The following is a 26,783-nucleotide window of genomic DNA, read 5'->3' as shown; positions in this document are numbered from 1 at the left end:
TTCTGGGCTTGCAGTTTTTTTCTCTTAGTACCTGGGCTATGTCTCGCCATTCTCTTCTAACCTGCGTGGGTAGTTTTAAAACTATAGAAACTTATTGCTTACAGTTGTAGAGACTGTAAAGTACAAGACCATGGCACCATCAGATTCATTTTCTGGTGAGAGCTGTCTTATTGGCTCATAGACGATATCTGTTAATGTGTCCTCACATACTGGGAGGGAGCAAGGAGTCTCTTGGGCCTTTTACTAGGTAGTTAATACCATGTATGCAAATTCTGCAACCATGACCAAGTCTTCTCCCACAGACGGTACCTCAGAATATAATCACCTTCAGAGTTAGGATTTCAACATATGAAATTTGGGGTGATGCAGCAATTCAGACCATAGCCACTAGCGTAGTTGATATTGGGTAAAATTGTGGACAAATGGTATTTTCAGAAATGTATTCTGTCTCTTAGTCCTTTGCTCCATGGTCCTGGAATGAAGATAGCATGTCTTGATACATGTGATATGGGCAGAAAAGTAGCTTAAAGATACCAGGTGTCATGGGACTAGGGGAATCTGATTACTACTAGCTTCGCCTCGAGTTCTGTGACCATCAGCAAGCAGTTTCATCTCTGTGAGACTGAGTTTCCTCATGTGAGAATAATGGTAACCACCCTTACTTGCAGACCTCATTGACCTGATCATTTGTTTGATCACTTATCAATACATTTCTTTATATTTAAGCATTTATTGTTTGAGCAGATACTAAAACACTATAGTCGTGGTATTAGTCATAAATTTGTGTACTAAAGAGATGAAAGTATTACATATAGGGGCATTAACGGTTTTAAAAAAAAACCTTTTCAACAGCTCATCAGGCTGTAAAGTGATTCTCAGTACTGAGAGAACCATGAAGTTCTGAAAGAGTTAATGTGCCTACAGAACCATGTGATTTTTCTGGTTAACCCTTTACCAGTCCCTCCTGTTACCTCTTTCACATTGATCTATTTTTGTCCCTGCTGAAATGTCACAATTAAGCAAGTTTATATTTGTTTTATTTTACTATTTATTTTACATCAGCCACTTAGAGGCTGTTTAAGCAAAACAGCAATTTAATTGCTTTGTTTTTCATTTCTTCTTGTTCTAGGCAATGGGCCTCATCATGATCGCTGCTGTACTTATAATGAAAACAACTTGGTGGATGGTGTTTATTGTCTCCCAATAGGACATTGGATTGAGGCCACTGGGCACACCAATGAGATGAAGCACACCACAGACTTCTATTTTAACATCGCTGGCCACCAAGCCATGCATTATTCAAGGTAAAAACTGTGGTGTGTTTATAAGCATAGAAGTAGGACAAGAGGTAGTATTAGGGTGATAGAAGTAGTTAATGTGTTGAAAACTGCTGTGTCTCTTTTTTGAGGGGCCCACATAGGCCTGCAATGCTTTCAGGAGTTAAATTAAATGACTCAGTGTGTTAGCTTTCCTGGTGCTAGTAGTGGATTCTTTTTTATAGAATTCTTTTATTAACCATATACTCTGGTATCAATATATTTTGTTTTTTTCTTTGATTTATATTTATTTACTTGCATGCATTTCATAAATACAACTTTAGGAACGTAGTAGTTCTTCCCACCATACCTGCTCTTCTACTCAGCTCGCACCCTTCTTGCTCCTTCCTCTTCTATTCCTAGTCCTATTTGTTGTTAAGACCTGTTTTCAATTATCTTTACACACAGAAGATTAACTCTATTCTAGGTAAAGAGTTCAACACTTTGTATGAGAAAGTAAAAGAAAAGAAAAAAAAATAACAAAATTGTTCCTCAACAGTCCAGACAACGGCTGCTCAAAGTCATTGCATCTTTTTTTTTTTTTTTTTTTTTGACAGGCAGAGTGGACAATGAGAGAGAGAGACAGAGAGAAAGGTCTTCCTTTGCCGTTGGTTCACCCCCCCCCCCAGTGGCCACTGTGGCTGGTATGCTGCTGCCGGCGTGCAAAGCTGATCTGAAGCCAGGAGCCAGGTGTTTCCTCCTGGTCTCCCATGCAGGTGCAGGGCCCAAGGACTTGGGCCATCCTCCACTGCACTCCCGGGCCACAGCAGAGAGCTGGACTGAAAGAGGAGCAACCGGGACAGAATCCAGTGCCCTGACTGGGACTAGAACCCGGTGTGCTGGCACCACAGTGGAGGATTAGCCTATTGAGCCATGGCGCTGGCCTGTCATTGCATCTTAAAGTTAATTTTGCTTTTTATTTTAAGCATTCTTCTGGTCTATTTGTTATCACAGGTGTGGGAGAGCATATGTTATTTGTCCCTTAAGTATGATGTTTTCCAATTTCATCCATTTTGTTGCAAATGACAGATTTTGTTCATTTTTACTGCTGTGTAATATTCCATAGTGTACATTTCCCATAATTTCATTATCCAGTCTAAAGTTGACGGTCATTTGGGTTGATACCATGTTTTGCTATTGTGAATTGAGCTGCTCCACTGAATTATCAGTGTCTTTCATAGAGATAAAAGTTTCAAGAACACAAATATCTAAGAATTAAATTTTGCATAATAGGATGCAGGGTGAATTCATTCATTCAGTCCAAGTTGTGTGGTTTGCTCTGGGTAATCAAAGATGAAGGGACAGTGATGCCTGCTCTCCAGGAACGTGTGCCCTACTAGAAGATAAGCATATAAAGAGTAGCAATACAGTGAGATGATTGATGTGATGAAGTTGTATATTCAGTGTCATGAGGGACAGGAGAAATCTTCAGTTGTAGGAAAATCTTTATGAGGAAATGGAACGTGAACATAAATGTGAGGGACTTTTTTTGGAGGAGGATATCTGGGAAAGGGAGGTTGAGGTAAAGAGAAGAGCAAGTGCAAACTTATGGCAATCAAGTGAGCAGCCAAGATACTTTGAGAGTAAACAGATGTACTTTTTTCTTTTTTGTTTTTTCTTTCTTTTTTTTTTTTTTGACAGGCAGTGTAGACAGTGAAAGAGAGAGAGACAGAGAGAAAGGTCTTCTTTCTGTTGGTTCAGCCCCAAAATGGCCACTGTGGCTGGCGCACTGCGCTGATCCAGACCCAGAAGCCAGGTACTTCCTTCTGGTCTCCCATGTGGGTGCTGGACCCAAGCACTTGGGCCATCCTCCACTGCCTTCCTTGGCCACAGCAGAGAGCTGGACTGGAAGAGGAGCAACTGGGACAGAATCTGGCGCCCCAACCGGGACTAGAACCTGGGTGCCAGCGCTGCAGGCGGAGGATTAGCCTAGTGAGCCGTAGCGCCAGCCACAGATGTACTTTTAATATTTAGCCTGGACAACAGGTATACAGCAAGACATATGACATCCTAGAGATTGTGCCATGGACAAGCGATTCTGGTACTTTTCTATATTCAGATTCAGAGATTTAAAAATTAATATATGCTTCTATGTTCAGGCTATACTTGGTATAATACTGCATCTCCATCTTCGAGAGAATATTTTTTATATGGAAGAATGAATTTGCATTAAAAACATGGATAACCAATTTAATGAGACATTAGTGGTAAAGGACTGTACTTTCTGTCTCTTAAAAAGGTTTATTGCCAATTGAACATACTTCAAGAGATATAAATTAGACTTTTATGAATATCATACTTTACTCTGTTTTAAAAATGTTACAGTTTAGAAAAAAGCAATCTTATAATTTAGTCTCTTTAGATGAAAAAAAGATATATGGTAATTTTAAAAACTCAAAATTATTTTTTGTTTTTTTTTTCTTTTTCTTTCTTTCTTTTTTTTTATTAAACTTTTATTTAATGAATATAAATTTCCAAAGTATAGCTTATGGGTTACAATGGCTTCCCCCCTCCCATAACTTCCCTCCCGCCCGCAACCCTCCCCTTTCCCGCTCCCTTTCCCCTTCCATTCATGTAAAGATTCATTTTCAATTCTCTTTGTGTACAGAAGATCAGTTTAGTATATATTAGGTAAAGATTTCAATATTTTGCCCATATAGCAACATAAAGTGAAAAAACTACCATTGGATTACTAATTATAGCATTAAATAGCAATGTACAGCACATTAAAGACAGAGATCCTACATAATTTTTTTTTCAAATTAATTAATTTTCTTTGCCATTTCCATTTTAACACCAGGTTGTTTTTTTTTTTTTCATTTCCAATTCTCTTTATATACAGAAGATCACTTCAGTATATAATTAGCAAAGACCTCAAAACTCAAAATTATTTTAAACACAGCAGAACAACACATTTGTGCATTAGGTGAAATTACTTACTTTGGATACAGAGTAAGTAAGAAGTTGTGTTTGAACCCTAGATCTCTCATTTAGTCCTGGGTAACCTTGGGACAATTATGTAATGGTTTTTGCAGTTTGAGTTTCCTGAATTGCAAGGTGAACTGGTAGAACTAGACGCCTGCTAAAGGCAGCTCTGCAAATGATCAAGGCTTAATGCTAATTCTTAAAACTAAAGCTTATGGACATTTTCCCAACATGTTATATCTACCTAAAAATGACTCTGCTCCCTGTCATCTTCTCTGATTTCAGACCCAGGTACCAAACAACAACAATCTCATGCTGCCCCTAGGTGGTACTTTCCCTAATCTTTGTGGCCCAGGCCATGTATTCTGTCAACAAAGCGATTATCTAGAAGCACACAAATTTTATACCTAGTATTCCACAATCTTTAATGTATCTTTATACATCTTATGTAATGATAAAATAGTTTTATATTACTCACATTTAAAATCAAACTGACAAAAATTTCCTTTTGTAGTAAATAGAGGATAGCCAAAAAATTTTGCATGCAATAGTACCTAATTACATTGTTCGCAATCCTGTAATTCATAATCAAGACATTATTGGTCAAAGGTGGAAACTAATTTCAATTGACACTTACATCTGATTAACTGATCTGAGAATCCTTTTAAACCTTAAAACCAAGATTATAATTGTTCATACTGGTTGCAAAGGAAGACAACATATTCCTTCTTCTTGTTGAGGTATTCTGATAGAGCAGTGGTTTCCTACTGATTATTAACTTGGTATATGAGTTTCCTCTAAGAGTTCCTCTTCCCAGTATAAATAGCATTCTTCATATTTTATATGGCCAAATTATTTGATGGATTTTTTGTTTTAATGATTTAAAAATGTATTTTATGAAGCCTTTAGATATATTAAGTAAAATCTTTACATTATATGTCTAATTATATTAGGACAATTTATTTATTTTTATATTTTTTTTATTAAACTTTTATTTAATGAATATAAATTTGCAAAGTACAGCTTATGGGTTACAATGGCTTCCCCCTCCCAAAACTTCCCTCCCACCCACAACCCTCCCCTTTCCCGCTCCCTCTCCCCTTCCAATCACACCATGATTCATTTTCAATTCTCTTTATATACAAAAGATCAGTTTAGTATATATTAGGTAACGATTTCAACAGTTTGCCCCCATATAGCAACACAAAGTGAAAAAAAATACTGTTGGAGTACTAGTTATAGCATTAAATAAGAGTGTACAGCACATTAAAGACAGAGATCCTACATATTTTTTTAAAATTAATTTTTTATGCCATTTCCAATTTAACACCAGTTTTTTTTTTCATTTCCAATTATCTTTATATACAGAAGATCGATTCAGTATATAATTAGTAAAGATCTCATCAGTTTGTACCCACGCAGAAACACAAAGTGTAAAAATACTGTTTCAGTACTAGTTATAGCATCACTGCACATTAGACAACACATTAAGGACAGATCCCACATGGGATGTAAGTACACAGTGACTTCTGTTGCTGACTTAACAATTTGACACTCCTGTTCATGGCGTCAGTAATCTCCTTAAGATCACTAAGAATCAAAGGGATCACACAAACAAGACAAGTGTCTGCTAATACTAACTGATAGAATCAAAAAGGGAGAGAAGGATCCAACATGGGAAGTGGGATACACAGCAGACTCATAGAATGGCAGACATCCTAAACAACACTCTGGCCTCAGAATCAGCCCTTAAGGCATTCGGATCTGGCTGAAGAGCCCATGAGAGTATTGTAGGCATGGAAAGCCAAGATACCATGGAAAAGGAAAAAAAAAAAAAGAAGAAGAAGACCTAAATGAAAGATCTCTGTGAGTGAGATCCCAGTGGAAAGAATGGGGCCATCAAAGAAGGAGGTACCTTTCTCTGAAGGGAGGAGAGAACTTCCACTTTGACTATGACCCTATTGGAATAAGATAAAAGTCAGCGAACCCTAAAGGCTTCCATAGCCCTGGAAACTCATGACTAGAGGGCAATTTATTTTTAATGTCATACCAAAGGAAAATATTAGTGGGGCATATGATGTTGTGCAGTAGGCTAAGCTGCTGCCTGCAATGCTATAATCCCATATATGAGTGTTAGTTCAAATCCTGGCTACTGCACTTCCAATCCAGCTCCAAGCTAATGTGCCTGGGAAGCCAGGGTAAAACTGCTCAAGTACTTGGGCCCCTGCCACCCATGTGGAAGACATGATTGGAGTTCTTGGATCCTGGTTTTGGCCTGGCCCAGCCTTGGCTGTTGTTGCCATTTGGGTAGTGAACCAGCAGATGGAAGATGTCTTTGTCTGTCCCTCCCTCTTTCTCTTTGTCACTCTGTTTTTCAATTAATAAAATAAATCTTTAAAAAATGGAAAATATTGGAATTCTAAGATGGTGGATTTGGAAATGACATACTGCGCTAAGCTAAGGATGAACCACAACACGAAAAAGTATAATGTCTTGGACCTGTGTGGAATGTGTGGCTATGCAGCACGAACACAGTCACAAGCATAACTGCAGCAGCTGAGAGCCAGAGCAGGAGGCAGCTTGGAGATGGAGGTGAGACCAGACTGCAGCAACTCCTGGTGATATAGCCTGAGGGAAAGCATGGCATGAGTTTGGACTGGAACCCTGGGGGCTAGTGGTTGCTAGCGATTGCCCATGGACCCAGAGAAGTAGAAGGAGTTCATTTATATTATCATAGCTGCCCCACAACGGTGTCTGTTGCCCAGCTGGGACAGGCAGGTGCCATTTTGGGTTTGGACAAGAGTTGCAGAAGGCTTTGTGCACAAGCACAGCAACTGGCTGAGACGGGATGCCATCCTGTGCAGTACAAACGGTAGTGGCAGGGAGACAGCAATATTTGGGCAGTGGCTGTTGTATTCACAGGTGATCCAGAGATTCTGGCAGAGGGAACAGTCTGCAGTCCCCACTGACTTTGAGTCTGGGTAGGAGATGGCTGGACAACTATGTAGGATGGTGAGGCTATCTCAAGGAACATCTGCCTCTCTATTGCTGGACAGGATAGCAGGGCAGAGCCTTGTGTGCTGAGACCATGGAGACTCGGTGTCTAAATGAGAAGGTACAGGGGTATATCAGAATCTCTGAGAACTCACTGGGTACAGTTCCACATGCTCAGAGCTCCTTAGTTACCTAAGCAGGTTATTGCAGGAGGAACTGTGCTAACAGTGAAGAATGCACAGATCATTTGTGTGGTTCATACAGTGGTGTAAAATACCCTGGGGACTAACACTCAGGGATTGAGATCTATGACATCCAACTTGGGTGTTACCCTGCCTGGATACTTGCCCCACCCCTGAGCACTGACCTGAGCTCCCTGGTAACACCCACCATGTACCTCTTGGTATTCACTGAAAGTGCAAACATTCCATTAAGCCACAGAGGCATGGCTCAAAGATCAGTGCCATCAGAGGAAAAAAACAAAAAACAAAAATAAACTCCACAAATGCCTAAAAACAAACACAGAAAAAGAAACAAGAATAAGGAAGACACCATGATCCCCACAAAGGAACAAAATAGCATGTCAGTACTATAATGTGAAGATGAAGAGATTGAGGAAATACGGGTAATAGAATTCAAAAAATTATTCATAGGATTACTCAAAAGCAATCAGAAGCAAATTTATGAACTAAAGAAAACCATACATGACATGAATGAAATTTTTTCCCATGAAATTGAGATTTTAAAGAGAAATCAAAATGAAATACTAGAAATGAAGGATTCAATAGATTAAATAAAAATTGTGGTAGAAAACTTTAACGACAGACTTGATGAGGCAGAAGAAAGAATTCCTGAATTAGAAAACAAATCTTTGGAAATCTTTCAGTCAGATGAAAAAAAAAAAAAACAAAATAAGAAGAAATTAGAAAACTTAAAAGCAGTGTTGGAGATGTATTGGATACAATCAAACAACCCAACATATGGGTCTTAGGAGTTCCTGAAGGTGTGGAGAGAATAGACTAGAAGGCCTATTTAATGAAATGATTACAGAAAACTTTCCCAGTTTGGAGAAGGAAAGAAAGAAAGGGATGCCTAAGTAGAGGAAACACATAGAATTCCTAACAGACATCAGAAAAGATCTTCACCCTGACACATTGTAGTCAAACTTTCCACAGTAAAACATAAAGAAAAGATTCTAAAATTCTGCATGAGAGAAATGCCAGATTACTTTCAGAGGTTCTCCAATTAGATTCACAGTGGACTTCTCATCAGAAAGCCTACAGGCTAGGAAAGAATGGAGAGATATATTCCAAGTCTTAAGACAAAAAAACTGTCAACCCAGATAACTACCCTGAAATTCTCTCATTGTCAACCCAGATTATTGTACCCTGAAATTTTCTCACTAATGAATGAGGGTGAAATAAAGACCTTCTATGAGAAACAGAAATTGAAAGAATTTGTCACTACTCTAGGCTCCAGGATATGCTACACAAGAAATACAGTAAGATAGCCATCATTATGCAAGAATGTGAAGGCAGAAAATTGTCCAATAAAAGTACAAAAGAAATCCAAATAAAAATAGGAATATTTCTGGAAAAATGGCAGGGTCAAGTTGTTGCTTATCAGTAGTCACATTGAATGTAAATGACCTCAACCCTCTAGTTAAAAGGCTGAATGGGTTAAAAAACAAGACCCATGTATTTGCTGCAAATAAGAAACACATCTCACCTGTGAAGATACATGCAGGCTGAAAGTAAAAGGATGCCAAAAGATATTCCATGTGAATGGAAAGCAGAATGGTCAGGTGTTGTCATACGAATATCAGACAAAAAACGCTTTAACATAAAAACTATCAAAAGAGACAAAGAAGATCACTACATAATGACTGAGGCATCAATTCGACAGGAAGATATGACTATAATAAATGTATATACATCCAATTACAGGGTGCATGGCTATTTAAAAGAAAGGTTAATGGATCTAAAGAGACATAGACTACAGTACAAGAGTAACAGAGGATGTCAACACCCTATGTTTATCAATGGACAGATCACTTGATAGAAAATCAACAAAGAAACAATGGAGCTAATCAACACTATAGACCAAATGGACCTAACTGATACATACAGAACTTTTCACTGCACAGTTGCAGAATACACATTTGTCTCATGAGGCCATGGAACTTTCTCTAGGATAGACCATATACTAGGCCAGAAAGCAAGTCTCAGCAAATTCAAACAATTGAAATCATACCATCATCTTCTCTGATCGTAAAGTAATGAAGCTGGAAATCAACACCTCAAGAATCTCTAGATCATGTGCAAACACATGGAGCTGAGCAACATGTTCCTGAAAGAACAGTGTCATAGAAGAAATCAAAAAGAAATAAAAAAAATTCTGGAAATGAATGAAGATGCCAATACATCATATCAAAACTTATGAGATATAGCAAAAGCAGTGTTAAGAGGAAAGTTTATAGCATTTGGTGCCTATGTGAATAAATTGGAAAAGTACCAAATAAATGAGTTATCAGTGCAACTGAAGTACCTAGAAAAAAACAAAACAACAAACCAAACCCAAAGTTAGTAGGAGGAAAGAAATAATTAAAATTAGAGAATAAGCAGAATTAAAATGGAGAAACAGTACAAAAGAAAGGTGAAATGAATACTGATGTTTTGAAAAATAAACAAAATGGATAAACCATTGGCCCAACTAACAAAAAAAGATCAGAATTAATAAAATCAGACATGTAAAAGGAAATGTAACAACAGATATCACAAAAATAAAAAGAATCATCAGGAATTACTACAAAGAACTGTATGCCAACAAACTGGGAAACCTAGATGAACTGGTTAGATTCCGGGGCACATATAGTCTATCAAAATTGAGTCAAGAAAACATAGAAAACCTAAACAGATCAATAACCAAGACGGAGATAGACTCAGTAATAAACACTCTTTTAACAAATAAAAACCCAGGACCAGAGAACTTTACTGCTGAATTCTACCAGACATTTAAAGAAGAACTAATTCCAATTCTTATCAAGGCATTCAAAACAATTGAAAGGTAGGGAATCCTCCCAAACTCGTTCTGTGAAGCCTGCATCACCTTAATTCCTAAGCCAGAAAAAAATAAAACAGAGAAAGAGTACTATAGACCAATATTCCTGATGAACATAGATGCAAAAATCCTCAAAAATATTAGCTAATCAAATCTAAAAACACATCAGAAATATCATTCACCCAGACCAAGTGGGATTTATCCTTGTATTCAGGGATTGTTCAGTATTTGCAAATAAATCAGTGTGATACATCACATTAACAAACTGAAGAACAAAAAAGATAGGATTATCTCAATAGTTGCAGAGGAAGCCTTTGATAAAATACAGCATCTTTTCATGATGAAAACATTAAGCAAATTGAGCATAGAAGCACTGTTGGTGGGAATGTAAAGTGGTGCAGCCACTGTGGAAGACAGTATGGAGATACTTTAGAGATCTGAATATAGACCCTACAATAATATCCAGTCATCTTACTCTTGGGAATTTACCCAAACCAAAAGAAATCAGCAACTGAAAGTGGTATATGTAACCCCATGTACTTTGTAGCACAATTCACAATAGCTAAGATATGGAATCAACCCAGGTGTCCATCAGTTGTTGACTGGATAAAAATTATGGTATATATCCACTATGGAGTACCACTCAACTGTAAAAAAAAAATATAAAATCCTGTCTTTTGTAACACAATGGATACAACTGGAAATCATTATACTTAGCGAAATAAGCCAGTTCCAGAAACAGATAAATGTTTTCCCTGATGCAAGGTAACTAATAGAGTCCCTGAAATGTAATATATTGGAGTGAAATAGACATTTTGATATTCAGTGATTGTTTACAGTCCTTGTCTCTTCTGTTGAGTAACAGTGTTTTTGTTTTGTTTTGCTGTTGTTTTCTTCATATTATTTGTTGAACTCTTTTACTAAGTATAAGGTTAACTATATGGCCACTAAGTAAACTGAAAGTAGATCATTGCAAAAAATGAGAGTGGGCATGTGAGAGGGAGGCGGGAAGCAATAAAATATGGATGGGAAGGAGGGTACTGGGGGAATTGTCACTATGTTCCCAAATCTATTTATATGAAACACATGAAATTGTATAACTTAAATAAAGTTTAAAAATGTGGAAATCAAAAAAAAGTTAATGTGAAAATATTTTCATGTTTTTTGCTTCTTAGCAAAGTTTCTTTACCAAGTTTTGATTAAATTCCAATTTAAAGTTAAAAATGTAAAATATTGATGGTAGATATTAGCACTATCTTGGTAATTGATCTGATGCAAGCAAATCTTATTTCTTTTTAGGAATCATTTAAAATTTATAGCTAATGTGTGTGAAGAAATCAGGTTTTGCTGATAGTGCTGTTGTGGATTCAGTACAATTATATAGTAAACAGCTGGATCCTGTGCTGCCTTGTGTATTACAGTAGCATTGTTATTTAAATTATGACTGGAATGTCTGGGTCACACTGGTGAAGCAAGGCATATTGGAAAAGAGAGATCTGGGTTTTCAGACCTCAGGTTCTGTTTGTAGGCATGATAGTAAGAAAGAAGGATTATTTTGTAAGTTAAGGAAATTGAATTCATAAATCCTTATTTAGATAAAATATGGCAATTTTACTATTATAGAATTTTAATATAAGAGCAGAAAAATGAAAATCTCTAGGGTAAAGGAAGGTAATTTATAAGATGCAAACTGTTGCAGAATATTTTTATGTTAATGAAAATGACCCTATAGAGCAGGGAACAATTAAATTGGAGAAAGAGCAAAGTCTTTGTGTGAGGAAGAATGAACTGACTCTGGGAGAATGCTGTTCATCTCTGTCCATGTGAGGAAGGCAGAGAATTTGGGATTTGATGTGTAGGTCAGTGTAGTAATGAGAGCATGTAGAAGTTCAGTTTTTGATTGTTCCTGTTTTCCTAGTGAAATATGAAGCAAGGTCATCAGATGAGAGTGAGAAGAGAGAGGAGTTTTAGACTTGAATGAGATATATAGACTGGAAGACTAACAGAATGTAAATGTAGTAACTCATGAATTTTAATTTTTACAAAACTCTCCCAATTCCAATATTACAGTGGCCATGACAACTGAAGAAGTATTATTCTAGCATAATGTGAATATGAAAGACAGAGTATTTTTTTGACAAGCTCAGAAAGCCTTTTTCTAGTGTTTTCTAGTAAACTCTAACCAGATCAGAAAGAAGTCTAAGTAATGCACTAAAATAGTGTCTTGAGATGTTTGGAATTTTATATCATGTTTTTCAGAGCTAGAATCAAATGCATGATACCAACCTATAGAAAGTCCACATCAGGAAGCCCAGTTGGCCTATTTATATTAGAGTCAGTGAACACATTGATTAATGTTTCTATCTTGTTTTCAGACAGTTGGTATCTATAGGTCATTTTGCCAACCACTGGTGACACGTTAATTGGATTAAAGTGAGTCTTATGTAGATAATGGGCTTGTCTTTGGGTGAACGGGATAGGAGAATTATCAAACTTAAGGAGGACAGCTCCATGAAAAAACTGTAGTCAAAATGCATTTGCTAATTACTATATATTAGTGTGCTAATTAACTTTGTCATTGGCCATTTCTGTATCATAAAGCCCTATTATGACTTTTCTATTGACAGACTTATTTACTAAAAATCAAGATATTTATTCTTAGGGTTTTTCAAATTATATAATGCTTTCTTCGTCTTTCTTCTCCTAAGCCTCTTAATTGTTCTCTTTGAATATTCTATGTACTTACTGCTTCTGACGAATGAATCGACATTGCTGAAATATTAGCTTAATCAATTAGTAGGTATAAATATTACTCTGAAAATATGTTGGGTGTGTCAACACAGACACACACATACACTCACACGCATGCACACTCATGCTGACACTATCTCCTTGTACAAATTCTCCACTATATAATGAAGCGATCATTTACTACCTACCTGTGATGTGTGTGCCAGGGTGTTGGCACAGTACTTTAGGATCTTGAGTAATGAAATCAGAGAGCAGATTTTAGATATCATAACCAGGATTAAATTGGGTAAGTAAAACAATCTTTTTTTTTTTTTTTTTTTTTTTTTTTGACAGGTAGAGTGGATAGTGAGAGAGAGAGAAAGGTCTTCCTTTTTGCCGTTGGTTCACCCTCCAATGGCCGCTGCGGCCGGCGCATTGTGCTGATCCGAAGCCAGGAGCCAGGTGCTTCTCCTGGTCTCCCATGCAGGTGCAGGGCCCAAGGACTTGGGCCATCCTCCACTGCCTTCCCGGGCCATAGCAGAGAGCTGGCCTGGAAGAGGGGCAACCGGGACAGAATCCGGCGCCCCAACCGGGACTAAAACCCGGTGTGCCGGCGCCGCAGGCGGAGGATTAGCCTGTTAAGCCATGGCACCGGCCAGTAAAACAATCTTAATACTTTATAATTCTCAGTTGGCTCTGACTGAGAGAAAAGGAATCTTATGCAGCATCCTCTCATGTGGTAGATGAACATAGTCAGAACCAAAGTCATTGAGGTACTGCTCTGCAATGCTAATGACTGCTAAATGTCAGAGATGCTGTTCCCAGAGTCTTTTCCACCTGCCATTTAACTGTTTTATTGTCCTGAGACAAGGCTCCCTTTTTCTTAAATCAGAGCATTCCACCATCAACTTCTGATTAAAATACAACTGGCTACAAGCAAAGACAAAAAACTTGCTTCCTTTCACTACTCCAGTTTTAAAGTTTGTGTGTTCCATATAATTCCAGATAACTCTAACTGGTTATAAGAAAGGTATGAAACCCATTTCTTTTTCTCAGCACATTCCTGCTATTTTTTGAAAAGGAATATGAATTTATGTAGTCATTTGCCTTGTAGTTTAACTCGCTCCATTTCCTTTCTGCATCTTAATATATTAAGCTGTCATATTCATTGCTTGTCTTATTTCCTTTGTTCCTAGATTGTAGATCCTTTCTCAACACGCCTTTCTTCCCTAAGATTTTTTTTTGCCCTGTTTTTTGCTGAGACAGTTTTTATTAAACTTCCTGGTTTAGTTGCTATCATTGCATTGCCACACTTTTGCTTCAAACATGTTTGCTGCCCTTAACATTGGAGTAGGCACATGGGTGTTAGAGGAAGGCATTTTTATGAGGGGCTCTTACAGTGTATACCCCATCAATTGTTTTCTACTGCTCCTCCAACTTTATTATACTGCATGTGACTCCTTAATAAAGTTTTATGAACACTTGCTGTATACAGTCTCAAAGCCACAGACATATTTGCATTAAATAGGAATTCACGAGAGTTTATTTAAATGGTGACCATTTCCCTTCCCTAGTGATTTCATAATTTACTTTGGCAAAGATTTTTTACTTGGCCAGACTTCCTGAATCTACAGGTAAGTCCATTTGTGAACTTAAAATTCAGTTTTAGCAAAGAACCCTGCCAAGTCAATTTTCAAAACTCTACCATAGATTTCTGATCACCCTCCTTTTCAAATGATTCCCAGGTGATGTCAGATCACTTACACCTGACTTCAGCAGGAATCCTGTTAGATGGGTTTAGCTATCTTCACTCTGTTCTTTGGCTTTAAATTCTCATTTGCCTCTGCTATGCTCAGAGTTTAACCAAATCTCTGTCTCCCACTGAAAAATACGTGTCCATGGTCCCTTTACCTATCACCATGGTCCTGAATGAAAAGTTGGCTTAACTATGGTGTAATAAGAACCTCTGACTGATATTTTTCTCTAACAGTTTGAGAGTATATTTTGGGCGTAATTTGAGGGGGGGGAGAAACCTGAAATTAAAATGAATGGTCAACAGAGGAAGAAAATACAGCATCTCAAAAAATGGTAAATTAAAAACAGTCAATTTGCTAGAAAAATAGCAGGTCTACATAAATAACCAGTAACCACTTTGGTGCAAAGTGAAGTGTATTTGTATCTATAAAGCTACTCGCATATTTACAGTTGTTAATCATTTCTTAGAAAAATTAGAATGGAAGAAACATGAGTAAGGCGAGAGGAGAAAGCAGGAAGAAGGATGGAACACAGATTTCTTTTTAGGAGTTGGTCACTTTTCATTTAGCTATCTTGTGGTAGTAGGTGGCAAAATGCTTTTTTTTTTTTTCTTAACCCATTTCATTCTTACATATGCTCTGTCCCTTCAAAGTTCACTATTAATAATCTCTAATGTTACTAGGGGTTTGGAGATAGGGCTCTTTGTGTGTCTCAATGCTTGTAGCCATAGCAATGAGTTTTTATAAAGCTTCAGACTTTTCCAAAGAAAACAAAGCCCAGATCTGTGTCTATTTCTCTGCAATACTACATTATCTTAATTTTTTTAAAAATATTTTATTTGAAAAGCTGAGAGGCAGAGAAAAACAAGTAAACAGAGACAGAAATAGGGACAGACAGTGAGAGATTCCATCTATTGATTCACCCCAAATGCCTGGGAGACCAGAATTCAGTCCAGGTCTCCCATGTGGGTGAGAGGGACCCAAGTATCTGAGTCAAAATCTACTGCCTTGCAGGGTGTGCATTAGTGGAAGCTGAAACTGGAGAAGAGATGGGAGTTGAATCCAGGCACTCCAGTATGGGATGTGGGTGTCACAAGTGTCTTAACTGTTGTGCCCCAAATCCCTGCTCCACCATGCTTTAGATACTATAACTTTTTAGTACATTTTAATATCAGATATTATAATGCTTCTTGCTTTGTTTTTCTTGTTCAAAATTGCTTTGGTTAATAGAGAGGTTTCTTAGTGTGTGTGTGTGTGTGTATGGTTGCATATGAATTTTAGGATTTTTTTTATCGTTCTATGAAAATGTCCTTGTCGGCCGGCGCCGCGGCTCACTAGGCTAATCCTCCGCCTTGCGGCGCCGGCACACCGGGTTCTAGTCCCGGTCGGGGCACCGATCCTGTCCCGGTTGCCCCTCTTCCAGGCCAGCTCTCTGCTGTGGCCAGGGAGTGCAGTGGAGGATGGCCCAAGTGCTTGGGCCCTGCACCCCATGGGAGACCGGGAGAAGCACCTGGCTCCTGCCATTGGATCAGTGCGCTGCGCCGGCCGCAGCGCGCCAGCTGCAGCGGCCATTGGAAGGTGAACCAACGGCAAAAAGGAAGACCTTTCTCTCTGTCCTCTCACTGTCCACTCCGTCAAAAATAAAATAAAATAAAATGTCCTTGTTATTCTGATAATGATTGTACAGAAACTATGTATTGCTTTGGATAGCATAGACATTTTAGCACTGTTAATTCTTCCATGCATGTGTGATGTCTGTACTTCCTTGTGTTCTTCAGTTTTTTAAATCAATATCTTATAGTTTTGATTGTAATAATCCTTGTCTTGTTAAATTTATACTTGATATTTATTTCAGAGTTAGAGATAGAGACAGAGACAGAGATAGAGAAAGCTCACATCTGCTGGTCTATGCCCCAAACAGCTGCTAGGGCTGATCTGGCACCTTATTTTGCTTGTTGGGTGAGGTCATTGCTCCCTGAAAGTTCTTGATGCTTGTTGGCATATAGTGTCATCTGCACGTTGAAGGATTAGGACTTTTTCAGTCTTTTTTATGGTCTAACTGATTGTGCATGTCCTTCTAGAAATTGTAAGCAGTCTAATTATTTTCCCTTGGCCTATGGACACTTCTGCTACTTCATCACTAGATGGTGCCCTAAGTCAGTGTTTGCCCTGAGTTAACTGTTGATGCATTGTCACTCTTCAGCAGTAGAGGATGCCCATATTCCAGGTTTCTCCTAGATTTGCAGTTGGTACGCTGTTTAGAATGCTTTGGAGAAGTGTCTGAAAAGAGGTAGTCTATCCCTACAAGCCGCTTCTTTGGACCATTATAGGTGCAGATGCCTTATATACAATCATTGATATGAATTTCAGGTTCCATGAAGCTCTGCCCGGGTTTTACTATGAAGGTACCAGGCCCAGGTTCTTATAGAATGCATTTATGCCCACCTCTCGTACTCTACCAAGTGGACCATCACTCTCTTCATATTATACTACACAGGGCTGGGGGAAGTAGGGCTAGGTAGTTATGTGACCACCAGTACTGTAGTGCTGGAACATACCAGGAGTCCACAGTTTGCTGAGATGAGTGCAGCACAGGGGTAGGACCAACGTTCACTCTTCTATGGACTCCCCGCTACTGAGATGGACTCATGTTCTGAAACTACTGCAGTCAGCCACAGGTGTTATTCACAGGGATGTAAGTCTGATCAACATGGGCCATGGGTTTCCACTTCGCACTGTGGCAGATCCTGAGGCTCCATCTGTAGGCATTGCTCTGGGGACTGGGACTGTTAGGCTCTGCACAGTGTTGGTTTTTACCAGCCCAGCACTGAGTTCTAAGACACAATCCTTTGCTCACTTTTGTGTCCTGTTTCTAGAGGCTGGTGCTTTGCTCCTTGCTCTCTGCTGCAAGTTGGGGAAAGGATGGTGAAGCAATTCCTTGGCCATTCAGGCTGACATTAAGTTGAGTTACGCCTGGATCTCACAGCCACAGGAGCCTATATGCAGTCTCTGGTGCTTGTACCAGACCCACACAAAGCTAGTGGTGATGCAGGCTCAAGCATGAGTCCATTCCACTGGGTCACAGATTTCTGTCTGATAGCAGGACAGGTCTAGAGGCTCTGCCTACAAGTATTGAGCTGGGGATAGGGCCGGTTGGGCTCTGTCTGGTGCTGGGTGTCACTGAGATGGGACCACCAGACAGCTCCAATACAAAATTCTGTACTCTCTCATCCTAGCTACTAGAGCCGAGTCTTGCTCTGCTGTCTGCCCAAGGTTGAGGAAGAGGTGGTGGAGGAAATCCTTAGCCTCACTAAGGAGGATGAAGGGACTCAGTCTGTAGATATTGGGTTTCCGGCCTAGAAATCGGTTCTGTAGGGCCCCATCTGGTCTGAGTTTTACTGTGATGGGCCTGGTAGTGGGTTTTAAGTCTAAAGTTGGATCTTAATTCCTCACGCCTGCCCAGGTAGCAGATACAGATTCTTTCTCAAAGCTTGCAGCTGGGGAGGAGTGACACACAGGAAGCTCCTTGTCTTCTTCAGTTAGTCTTTCTTATCCTTTTGCTGGAAGTAGGCTCTTCAGTCTCTCATCTGGTTTCCTTAGCTCTTGTGAAGGTAGCTTTGTGTGTGCATAGCTGTTCAAACTGGTGTCTGTGGGAAGATGAACACTGCAGGATCTACTTAGTTACCATCTTGCTCCACCTGTTCATACTTGGAATTTTGACCCCTTCCTAGGCTAATGATATATAACATGAAACCATCCTGCAACACTGGCCAGAGACTGTCACAAGGGATTGTTGCTGAGCTGAGGTAGATGGATGTTCTGTAGCTTAGGTGTATTAAATGCATTTTTGATTTACATTGTTTCCAGCTTATGATGATATTAAGACTTAATCCACTTGTTAGCAAAAGAGCATCTGGATTCCATATGCTCAGTATTGTGTTAGATTTTGCTAAAATTCTTCTACTTAAATAACAATGAAATTATATGACATTTATTTATATCACAAAGGTGTTCCTCACTTTGTGAAAAGATTCCTTTGCATTTAGACAAAATAGACATTTTTCAGGATACAGCTACAAAATGGGATCTTTCTCTTTCTGGCCTCAATTAATAATATTTGAGGGAGCAGATGTTTTGCCCAGCAGTTAATATGCTGGTTGACACCCTTGCATCCTCCATTGGAGTACCTGGCTTAGAAACCAAGCTTTGGCTCCTGACTCCAACTTCTTACTAAAGCAGACCCTGGGAGAAAGTGATGGTGACTCAAGTAATTGAGGTCCTGCCACCCACGTGAGAGATCTGGATAGAGTTCTGGTCTCCGGCTTTAGCATGACCCATTTTTGGTGTTATAGTTATTTGGGGAATGAACCAGTGGAGGAAGCACACTCTTCCTTTCTTCATTTTCTCTCCTTCTCTCTTTTTATCCATGCTCCTAAGATAAATAAATAAAAGTTAAAACATCACCCGAGGAGGGGCCTGCATCATGGCATAGCCAAAATTAAGCTGCTGCATGACTTCTGGATCCACCTTCCTGCTAATATGTTTGGGAAGTCAGCAGATAATGACTTGAGCAGTTAAGCCTCTGCCATGCATGTGAGCAACTAGTATGGAGTTCTCAACTCCTGGCTTTGGTCTGGCCTAGCCCTGGCCATTGTGGTCATCTGGGGAGTAGACTAACAGATGGAATATCTCTCTCTCTCTCTCTCTCTCTCTCTCTCTCTCTGTGTGTGTGTGTGTGTGTGTGTGATTCTGCCTTTCACATAAGTAAGTAGATAAATAAATATTTTTAAAAATTCTCAAGCTTTTTTTTCCTGGCTGCTGACACCATGATAGGAAAAATAAGAAGGAAAAGCATTCTTTAAAACTATGAAGAATAATTAACCAGTCAACTCACATTTCAAAGACGGGTAATGAATGAGAAGTCAGCATGTGGAAATTCATGGCCTGGTGAACTGCAGATTGTGGATTGACATTTATAAAACTACATGGGAAGGCATCCCACGTTTTATGCTACCCTTTTCTGCTGCTCTACGATTTTCCGTATTTCCAGTCCACCTGTCTCTCTGGCCCCACCGCACTTTGTTTCCATTGTCCCGGCAGCTATGCTGTCTCCCACCTTTCCTTCTCTTCCTCGCCCACTGTCTTCCTTTCAGATTTTTTCTATCCTAATGTCCTTCCCCCCTTTCTTCATTGTCTTCTTAATACTTTATTCATTAGGTACAATATGTGATTTAAGTCCGTATCTAAACACATATTTAAAACATTTTGTATTTTCTGATCTTAATATCTTAGGTGACTTTGAGCTGTTTTAATTCTAGTCATTCATTCATCAAATATTTTTCAATGCTTCCTTTTTGACAGTAGCCAGGAACTAGGGTTACAAAGTTAGCACAGCCTAGTCTTGCATTCAGAAGCTAATAAAAGCAATAAAATATGTATTACTGTGAAAATCTTAATGCAGTGAAGTTAATTTTTATGTCTGTGATTTTTCAAGTTGTTTTCTGTAAGTGGCCTCCATGAATGAAGATCTCAAATTCATTTTTAAATATTGCTAAAATATGACTTTTATTTTGAAAACTTAGTTAACATTTAATGCAAAAAAATTTTTTTTAAAGAGGGAGAGACCATGGCACTTACAATTTTTTAAAGGAAATTAATGAAAGTTTTATCTACCTCATATTCTGTTTTCTCATCCTAGTAAAGTCTTTTCAGATTATACTATCAAGAATTTGTTAATGAAATCCAGTAAAAGCCTTCTGGGTAAAATACAACACAGTCTCCAAATTGTACTTTGGATTATTATCATTATTTAAAATAGAATTTTGCAGAGTGTTGGGTACAGGAATGTTTCCTTAGAGATGTATGATACATGGCATAGCTTATGTACATCTACCTGTGCGAAGTGTATGTCCATATCCCATGTGTAGGAAAGCATGCCTTACTCTGTGTGGGAAGAGTGGCTGGGTAATAGTATTAGATACTCTACAGAAGTCTTCTTGGTAGACATTATGATCTTCGGATTAGTATAGTCTATAAAATTTTATAGTAGACTTTTGACCCAAGACATAGTAATAACTTCTAAAAAATTACCTTTATTAATCTTCTTTAGTTGGTATATCAGGTATCTATCACATCCCATTTTGAACTCTTTTTTTTTTTTTGTCTCCCCCCTCTTGGAACTCTTTGATATGCATTAAGACTGCTTATGTTTAATTTTCAAGTGTGTACAACTTCAAAGTCTGAAAAATATTTCTGGATTTTTATAGAGAAAATAAGTAAACTTAGAAGCAAATATTTCTAAACATAATAGGCAAATGAAGATCTAAAAATTATGTGAAGGCATCTAATCCTCTGGTAATATTAACAACTGTCATTAAAATCATTAAAAATTGAAACCACTTATGAATTTGGAATTTAGCAATCTGTGTTGATTTAATTTTCACCTCTGTAAATTGTAAAAGGCAAACTAGATTTTTCTACATATTTAGATTTGTGAAATAGCCTTTATTTTAAGATTTATTTATTTATTTGAAAGGCAGAGCTTAAATAGAAGGAGAGAGGGAGAGAGGAAGAGAGGGAGGGGGGAAGAGAGAGAGAGAGAGAGAGAGAGTTAGAGAGAGAGAAAGTCTTCCATCTGCTGGTTCATTCCCCAGATGGCCGCAACGGCTGGAGCTACACCGATCTAAAGGCAGGAGCCAGGAGCTTCTTCCAGGATCCCACGTAGGTTCAGGGACCCAAGGACTTGGGCCATCTTCCACTGCTTTCCCAGGCCACAGCAGAGAGCTGGATCAGAAGTGGAAGAGCAGGGACTCAAACTGGCTCCCATATGGGATGCCGACACTGCAGGTGGTGGCTCCATCAGCTACACCACAGCACTGGGCCTGTGAAATATCCTTCTATGACATGTGTCATCCTAGAGCAGGTTTTTCATTGTTTAATTATGAATCAGCTTTTAATTAAAGAAATGTTATATTTATCTAGAACTCAGTGAAGTATGATATTACAAAATTAGACTGAAATAAGGTTTTTAAATGAAAAGGATAATATAGGCATCTGGTGCGATTTTTGCTTTTAGAATAACTCTGAATGAAAATGTTTCAGGGTTCTAGTAATAGTAATGAGGAGAAATAATGAGGACTGAAAGTCATCTATCGTGTTATAAATGGTGAATCCAAACCAGAGATTCTCATTAAAAAGAAGAAGCCATAAATTTAAAAAAATGCTATAAAGTGCAGAGCAGGTCAGTCATTTAATGGAACATATGTATAATTAAAAAGCAAAATAAAGGGAGGATAAAATATGACTGCATGCTTGGACAGATGCAGACAGTAGTTACTAAATTATATTGCCACATTGACTACTTCCTTCACCTTGTTTAAATATATCTGTCTTGATCTGCTTTCTTGCTAATGCAAATAGTTTTTTGAGGGGGCATCAGAACTTTAAACCTGGAGTGCATGCAAAGGTGGCTAGTGTACAGAGGAAAATTAAGGAAATGACTATTATTTCAGACCCTCAAGAAAGCAAACATAGTTTCATGAACTACTAAGCTGATAGGGATTTAGTTTCATCATTTTAGGGCACAGGTGAAGGGCTGTTCACCTGAGTGCCCCAAAACAGTACAACAGGCTGTGGAGACAGAGATTGTAAATGTTGGAGTGCTTTCAGAACGAAGTAACAGTCTTGATTGGAACATGAAATTCGTCCGCAAAATGAACTTGAAAAATCTTAACAGAAGGCTGTTGTCTGTTCTGAAAGTTCTGATAGAAATTTCCCCTGTGGCAGCCTCAGATCCCAACCAGGCAAGCAGGTTGTTAGAAAAATGTCATTTGTATTGAAAGTCAGGTCCATTCTTATAGATCCGGTGGTGAAGAGAGGCCAGCATACAAGAAGAAGGAGTAGATTAAAGAACAAAAATAATGGAGACCACAAATGATGAAAAAAGAGATGACATCTGAGATATAGAGATGCAGCTTGGCTACAGTTAGGCAGAGCAGCCTCCTCTCCTGTGGTTCATTAGCCAACCAGAGGCTGACTGTGCATTGTTGGCAATTTAGAGATGTTTGTCAGAAGTAACAGAGAGTGACTGGTGCAAAATTTTAGTTGATAGAGTGGAGAGATGGGAATAGAGAAGGGTGAAGAAACCAGAATTGTAAGGAAATTACAAGCAGAATTATAGAGGATAGTAGAGTTATTTGATCCCAAATAATGGAGACTCAGATGAAGGTGACTGAGTGCTTTATCTTCACTATGCAAGAACAAGAGTCAGTATTGCAGGGCAGCGACTACTTAGCTTAGAAAAGCCCGTTTACAGGGACTTGGCAGGTAAACAGTTCCTTACACTGATACAAAAAAAAAAAAAAAAAAAAAATCCAAAGCTGCCCCTGAATGATAAGGGTGGCTCACTGTTTCTAAACTGTGCAAAGAATGTGTTTATGTTTAACACCTACCTTCCTTCTGGGAGTCTAGACGTTGGGCACAAGCTAGGCAGTGGGTGTCTACGCACCAGCTACAACAGAAGCCATGCAGGGTGTCTGCCATGCACTTCCCAGAGATAAAAGCCTTCCGATGTGTTACAACTTGTTCTGGAGGAGGTTAGTACTTGTTGTCTTCCAAACTTTTCCTCATGGCCTTTTCTCCTTTGCTGATTTTGCTTTGGGTGCTTCTGTTGTAGCAAATCTCAAATGTGTGTCCAACTATATGCTGAGTCCAGGAAGATCTTCTAACAAGTTATAGAACCCACATGTCTTAGTTTGTTCTCAGTTCCAGAGGCTGAGTGGTCCAAGATCAAACAGTTGGCAGATTCTGGCGTCCGGGGAGGGCCTGCTGTCTGAGATGTCCTCTTCAGGTGAAATGGAAAGGGCGAGGGAGCTTTTTCAGGCTGCCAAGGGCATTAGTTCCATTCATGAGGGTTCTTCTTTTGTGATCTAATTGACCCTTATAGGCCTGCCTCCTAATGCTGCTACTGTGGGAGTTAATTTCAATGTATGAATCCTGAGTACACCAATAATCAGGCCATAAAATTGAGGATGACTTGAGAACCCTGGAATACTCACTTTGCAGAACCTAGTTCCCCTAATGTCCTAAGCCAGTCCTGGCCGGTCAGACAGGCCATCAGAAAGCCCTGTGCCAGCAGTCATTTGGGTGTAGGCTTACTGCCTGAGCCTGGACTCTGAACAGCCTCTGAATCCAGAGGACATGTGTGCCCACGCCCAGAGAGTTGGAGTCTTCCCACTGTGTTTTCTAATTATTTCTACTTACATAATGTAGGTACTAAAATCATGTGCTCTGAATTGCCAGGGTTTGGACTCCAGCTTTATCATGATCTAGCAGTAGGACTTTGGGTAACTGAGTTAACTGCTGTGTGTCACCTGTAAAATAATGATAATAATAAAATTTAGCTCATAAGATTTTTCCCAAGACTAAATGAGATAAAACATTAACAAACTGAGTAAGCACATGTTTAATTATTATCATAATTGCTATTATAAACAGGAAACCAAATCATTTTGTCTCCCAGAACTCAGTCAGTATGAAGATCTCCCAGGACCCTACATAAAAACTTGAACAGGTCAATAATATCTTCAGCCATTTATAAGTAATGAAATTTCTATACTTACTTAAGTCCTAAAATGTAATCTTTGTTTTCTACTCAGAAAGTTCACTCCTGTGAAACAGTAAAAGTTTTAAATTTCATTTACAGGCAGAGTGGATAGTGGGAGAGAGAGAGACAGAGAGGAAGGTCTTCTTTTGCCGTTGGTTCACCCTCCAATGGCCGCTGCGGCCGGCGCATCTCGCTGATCTGAAGCCAGGAGCCAGGTGCTTCTCCTGGTCTCCCATGCAGGTGCAGGGCCCAAGCACTTGGGCCATCCTCCACTGCCTTCCCGGGCCACAGCAGAGAGCTGGCCTGGAAGAGGGGCAACCGGGATAGAATCCAGCACCCCAACCGGGACTAGAACCCGGTGTGCCAGTGCCTCAAGGTGGAGGATTAGCCTGTTAAGCCACAGCTCTGGCCTACAAGAAGTATTTTATTATACTTGCTTTGAATTCAATCGAACTTACTATTCAACTTTTAAACGTAGGTTTATTTTTATAAACAATGATTTAATGGTAAACAAATTAATGATTAAAATAATAATTTTTGCCTATCTTCAACTATTTTATGCATTTCTAACCCTATACCATCAGTCTGGTCTTGGGGCATGATCAATGAGGATTTATAGGACTTAATACACTCACTATTGGCCCCACAGAAGAAATGTGTTTAGGATCAGAAGTTACATATTGATGTTTTTTGGTTGTGATTATTTTATATTTTGACCCCCCCCACTTTTTAAAAAAAGATTTATTGATTTATTTGAAAGTCAGAGTTACACTGAGAGAGAAGAGGCAGAGAGAGAGAGAGAGAGAGGTCTTCCATCTGCTGGTTCACTCACCAATTGGCCACAACAGCCAGCCAGAGAGAGAGAGAGAGAGAGAGAGAGAGAGAGGTCTTCCATCTGCTGGTTCACTCACCAATTGGCCACAACAGCCAGACCAGCACCAATCTGAAGCCAAAAGTCAAAATTTATTCCAGTGTTGAGGTAGTATGATGCATAGCCATGGAAGTTCAAACAAACCAAATCAAACAAGTAAAACAATCCATGCAGTCTTGGGGAGTGAAAAAGTAGTTCTCAATGGTAAATAAGAATGTTACCTTTAGGGAGTTGACACTCCAGAACAGGAAATAGACTTATGAAAATGTGCTACTATGGGTGGCAAAAGTCAAGTATATAAAGCTCCTACTTTATGAAATCATCAAATATTAACCTAAACTTCAAGAACCTTAAGAAACAATTCTATTTAAATACAGGGCTCCATTAAGCAGAAATTGGCTCTAATTTAATCTTAGCAGCTCAGTAGCCAGTTACCAAGCTCTAAACCAAATCCTCTGCTTTATTTTATTCTTAAACATTGTTTTACATAAGCAGGAAGTCATAACAGTGAACAGATACTCACACCTACAGTTGCTACGGAAATAAAGCAGTGAGTGAGAATCTAGGTCAGGTGTAATGAACTTGACAGACTCTGTAAAGCTTTGTAGGCAACTGTGAATTTCTGTTGAATTCTGAGCATGACAGATCAAAATTGTTTTTGTATTTCTTAGAGTTGAGAACATTTTCCATAGCATAGAGTTAAATTATTATAATTTTTCTTTTTTGTTTCTGCTGCCTACTCCTGAAATAACTTTTTCTTGTCTGTGCTTTTTTTTATTTTTTTTAACTTTTATTTAATGAATATAAATTTCCAAAGTACAGCTTATGGATTACAATGGCTTCCCCCCCCATAACTTCCCTCCCACCCGCAACCCTCCCCTTTCCTGCTCCCTCTCCCCTTCCATTCACATCAAGATTCATTTTCAGTTCTCTTTATATATAGAAGATCAGTTTGTGCTTTTACACAGTAGGATTGTACAGTCTGTACTGATAATATTAAAGTGGACACTTTATAAACTATACCACATGATGAGTGATTTTCCAGTGAATTCTGATCAGGACAGTGGAGGAGCATGGAGGTTCATGAACAGCCCCCTGCCCTACTGGAGCTTGCTACCCATTTGGAATGACAAGGCATTAATGACTGGACACTTTATTAGTAATGCAAAAATTAAAGTAGTCAAGATGAGATCAGAACACCCAAGAAGCAGCAAGAAATCAGTGTCTGTGGTTTGTTTTATGTATCAACTTGGCTAAGGCATGGCATTCAGATATCTGATCAGACATCATTCTTGATGTTTCTGTGGAAGTACTGTTTTGATGAGATTGAAATTGAAATCAGTAGAGCTAGAGTAAGCAGATTGCCCTACATGCCAGTGGGCCTCAACCTGTCAGTTGAAGGCCTTGGTAGAAAAAGACCGACTTCCCTGGGAGAGGAGGAAATTCTGCCTGCAGACTGCCTTTGAAGTTGAAGGGCCATCCCACCCTACACATTTTGAATTTGCCAGCCTCTGTAATCATATGCGCCA

General features: G+C 38.9%; 1 protein-coding gene across 3 annotated transcripts in view; it reads left to right on the top strand.

Annotated features, from left to right (window-relative positions):
* Positions 1–26,783, top strand: part of EPM2A (EPM2A glucan phosphatase, laforin) — a 118,707-nt gene that overhangs the window by 60,876 nt on the left and 31,048 nt on the right. For all 3 annotated transcript variants that reach the window (XM_062186883.1, XM_062186884.1, XM_062186882.1), the window contains exon 2: positions 1,130–1,304. In XM_062186883.1, coding sequence (XP_062042867.1) covers positions 1,243–1,304 — 62 coding nt within the window. In that variant the 5' untranslated portion in view covers positions 1,130–1,242. The remainder of the gene's footprint in view (positions 1–1,129; positions 1,305–26,783) is intronic.

The sequence above is a fragment of the Lepus europaeus genome, chromosome 3 (assembly GCF_033115175.1).
Source record: "Lepus europaeus isolate LE1 chromosome 3, mLepTim1.pri, whole genome shotgun sequence".
Lineage (NCBI taxonomy): Eukaryota > Metazoa > Chordata > Mammalia > Lagomorpha > Leporidae > Lepus > Lepus europaeus.
This window is presented reverse-complemented; position numbering and strand designations above follow the sequence as displayed.